This window comes from Phyllobates terribilis, unplaced genomic scaffold (assembly GCF_046119375.1).
Source record: "Phyllobates terribilis strain yellow unplaced genomic scaffold, ASM4611937v1 Scaffold_3807__1_contigs__length_69993, whole genome shotgun sequence".
NCBI classification, from domain to species: domain Eukaryota; kingdom Metazoa; phylum Chordata; class Amphibia; order Anura; family Dendrobatidae; genus Phyllobates; species Phyllobates terribilis.
Genome location: NW_027366559.1, coordinates 56938 through 61309, shown reverse-complemented (window position 1 = coordinate 61309; position 4372 = coordinate 56938). Strand labels below are relative to the sequence as shown.

General features: G+C 37.5%; 1 protein-coding gene across 1 annotated transcript; it reads left to right on the top strand.

Moving 5' to 3' along the window:
* The first annotated feature begins 344 nt into the window (after positions 1-344).
* On the top strand, positions 345-1631 carry LOC141248688 (uncharacterized). The gene is given in 2 exon segments (XM_073669398.1): positions 345-933; positions 1435-1631. Coding segments are annotated over 2 exon segments (786 nt in total).
* The last annotated feature ends 2741 nt before the right edge of the window (positions 1632-4372 follow it).

Here is a 4372-nt window from a genome sequence, read left to right as displayed (position 1 = left end):
TCTGGGTCATTTGGATTATGTTTCTGTAACTTTATGCATAAATTCCTCAAAGCTACAACTGCTGGAGTCTGTTTGATGTTCTTTCTTCAGATTGTGTTTATTGGTGTAGAAAAGGAGGTTTCTATTGTTGAATGCCGTATTCGATAAAATGCCTCTAAAGGCAAATACAGTGGAATTTTGTTGGCTATGCGCTTTCTTTTTCCTTGTCATATTTCTGATATGTTTCACTGTATTAAACAGGGCTGTCGGTGTGAACGATGACATGCACGAAGCTTAATTCAACCTACTAGTTGCCATATATCTTCTGCAAACAAGTTGAAAATTTCCCCTTAGCATCTTTTGATATGAATTCTCTTTCCCTTGCCACATCTCTCAGATTTCTGTCAAATAGACAGCAATCTCCATTTTATACTCAATTACATCCTTCTCCCAGCTCATATACTCAGCTTAAACGTTCATCAATTCGAATTCAATCCTCACGATCCTCAAGAGCACCAGTATGTAGTGCAGTACCAATTGATGAAGGAGTAGTTTCTGTAATGAACTTTGAAGAGTTAATGGAGAAAGACTGGTCATTTCTAGAGCCTGAGGAATACAATCTCAAAGGAACATTATGATAAGATGACCAATCAAATTATAGCTGCTGGAATATTGGAAATGAATCTAGAATCCTGGTTTCAATAGGCTCAGATGATTTTGTGGACCGAATAGCTGAGAATTTAGGCGACCGTTTTTTGCTTGTTGTTCATCATTCACTGTTAGTGCTGGCTGGGATAGTAGAGAGATATGATACAGTTAAGTGTTGGATGGGAGAATTGATTTATGTGCCTGAGAAATGGGCTTCCTTTGATGTTGTCTTCCTATATTGTCTACCTGTTTTGCCTTTCAAGCTTGATGATATTTTCGGAGTTCTTGCCAGTCGCTGTGCACCGGGTATGTTTCTTTACTTTGTCTATGTGAAATATAACTTGGCATATAGGATCATTTAGTTTTGCAATACGAAATAGTTGTCTTTGTAGAAATTTTCACACAAGGAGAAATAATTTCCCTCCAAATAGTTATTAGACTATCAAGTTAGAGTTATTATTTCTCATGTCTCTTCACTCTTGTCTGAGGGTTAGAGACTTTTTAAAGATCATCTGCTTCGATAATTTAGGCTTAATGCCTTGAGCAGTTTAGCCTTTGTATTGCTCGTTCCAGAAAAAAAACTCAGTGAGGTTGTGTTGACACAAACATAGATCATCAAGCTCTATACAAAATGTGAAATTGAGTGACTCAAAACCTATTTATAGTCATCCTAAGGATAGTGAAGCCTTCCATAAGAACAGCACTTAATCTCCCTCGCTGTTGCAGCCAACATAATATGGTTAAAACACATTCTTCTTCTTTTTTGACAGCATTGATGGGTATGTATGTATGTATGTATGTATGCAGGTGCAAGGGTTGTGATAAGCCATGTAGAGGGAAGGGGAGGGCTGGAAAAGCAGAGGCAGCAATTTGGTGATGTGATTGTAGCTGATTTGCCTGATAAGACCACTTTGGAGAAGGTTGCAGCTCTTCATTCTTTTGCTATGGTGGACTTCACTGATGATCCTAAGTTTTACCTAGCAGTTTTAGAGATGAAGGCCTAGAACATACTTCACCATTCACTCACTTTCTTTCTATTTCCCAAATGAAGATTATCTACTATATAGTCCGATGGAGTTTGCATATTAATCCATTTTTAAGTTGGTTTATATGGTCATTATCCTTTCATATAACTGGGTAATATTACTAGCAATTTCATCCGGTGCTTTGCACTAGTTCAACGATAATAGTATCTGATGATAACTATAGTACGAAGAAACTATTTTGATCCTACATGCTCTGAAGAAATTTTTGACGGATCGATCGACCTTGATTCAACTCAAATCTGAACATGCAAACTTGATCTATTTAATTTTTCTAAATTTATTGAGGTGGTAATTTAGTGGGTGTTTACTCCCTAATTTATGTAGAGATTTTTTATAGGCATTTTTGCACCGAACCACCTCTTATATGACCGAATTTGCGAGGAACCATCCCTTATATTGATAATTATTCCGAATGACCCATATTTAACATTTTTTTACCCGAAGATACCCCACCCCAACATCCGTTAGCTTTTCCATCCATTTCTGCGAAAAGTCATTTTTACCCCAACAGATCTCTATAATTAAAAAAAAAAAACATTTCCTACCCCCATCTCATTTCTCTTGATATTTTGAATTTATCATGATATTTTGAAATTGTTTTTGAATTAACTTGTTACAGCTTGACAAAAGTAAAAAACACATGCGTTGAACAGTAAAAAAAAATCGGGCTCTCAGATTTCTCCTTTGTCTCTCCCATTCTCCTTCGTCTCTTCCATTCTCCTTCGTTTCTTCCTTTTCGCAGCTTCAATCCCCGAAACTATGGAGATGTTGAACAGCTGAATGGGAAATTTGTGGTACGGACCTTGAGGATGAAACTTTAGAGATGCTAAATAGCCAATTTGGGGGCGAAATTGGAGTTTTTTTTTGCAGAATTGGGGTTTTCAATTAGGGGCAATTTCTGGGTGGAAAATTGGGGCTTTTGTGTTTTGAAGTCTGGGATATCGAGTTCCGACGAATTGAGTGTGGTTTCGAGCTTGGTGAAGAGGCATCGAGTTTGGCGTTAGGTCTCGAGGTTGGAGAAGAGGCTGCAAGCTTGGAGAAGAGGCTAAGTGGGCGAGAAAGGCGCGTTTTATGTTGCTAATTAAAGGATTTTTGGCTTATAAACTGAGATTCGAAATTGTTAGGATAAGAAGCTGTAAACTGAGATTCGAATTGAATGTCAGGTTGGTAGTTAGAATTGATATGTGAGGTTGGCAGAATGTTTCTGGGGCTTATAATAGTGCATATAAGGAAAGCTCATTGAATGTTAGGTTGGTAGTTTTGGTATGTCATGCATTGAATACGATTTTTGTTGGTAGAATAATATTTTTTGTTCTGTATTAACACTGTTGGAGAGAATCTCTGCAGCTTTTTGCATAGTTCAATAGGAAGGAATCTTTTCACATGGATTGCATAGTATGCTTTACTTTTCAGATTTTTTTTTGTCCTAATGTTCAGCCAACTTTTATTATACAGATGAGTGTGGATGTAAGGTTTCTGCACGGGGGAGTGTTTTATATTAGTGGGGTGGACCAAAGTCATAGGTATAGGAGAAACTCAGTGTATGTGAAAAAAGATGTGGACCCTGATTTGCTATCCATTATTGAACTTTAAGATTTCATTAAAGAGGGAGGTGAGATTGGAGATGCTATTGAGCTTTGGTTTTGTAGATTGGGCGCTACTTTACATAATGGAATTCAACAGATTAAGTGTGATAATGATATAATTGAGTTGTGTGAATCTGGGGGGGGGGACAGAATACTAGATGTTTATGTTGTGAGAGGTTGTGATGTGAGCCCACATTGATTTTGCAAAGGGTCGGATAATGAGGAAGGGTGTAGTTTTAGGCAACCCAAGTGGGAAGTCTTCAAAAAGCCCAAGTTGTGGTCCTTTTCAAAAACTAAATAGTACCAACAACAAAGGGAAAGGTATTCTCAATCCTTATCCCAAAGTTGTCCCTAGACCTACTCCTTCCCTCAAAACTGTTATCGGATCTAAAGCTACATCCAAATCAGTCCATAAATCTATCCCCTCAGAAGAAGAATCAAGGTCGATCATACTTGCTCCTTCAGTAGCACCTTCAATAGATGACTATTTTGAAGATGAAGAGGAAACTGAAGATGAAAATGAAGAAGTTTTAGGGTCTGAAACCTCTGAAGAAGAAGGAAGTGATCATGAAGATATTTTTGCTGATATTTCAGATGAGGATGATGTAGATTTTGAACAGAATGTTGTTTTGGAGGTGATTGATGATATCTTACAACAAGAAAATGGGAATGTAGATGGGGATGACTTGTTTGATGTAAGAGTACAAAGTGATGACAATAGGAGCTATAGTGGGTCTGATGATGAGGTCTGATACAAGTACCCAGAATTTAATCATTTGGTTGATTTTAGGAGTAGGATTGTTCTCAAGTCTGGTATGATATTTGGTTCGAAAGAAATTTTTAGGAAGGCTTCACGGAAGTAAACAATGTGCTTGTAACGAGAATTTGTGTGGATTTAAAGCTTGTGCAAGGAAAATGGGAACTGACGGTAGTTTTCAACTAAAGTCTTTTATCCCCGATCATAATTGTGTGTGGCGAGACAAAAATACAAAGGTCACATCTCTGTGGTTGGCTGATAAGTACTTGGAGCATTATAGGGAGGATCTATAGTGGAGAATTAAAAGGTTCATAGCAACAACGAAGAGGGAATATAGTCTGGAAATACCATATCAT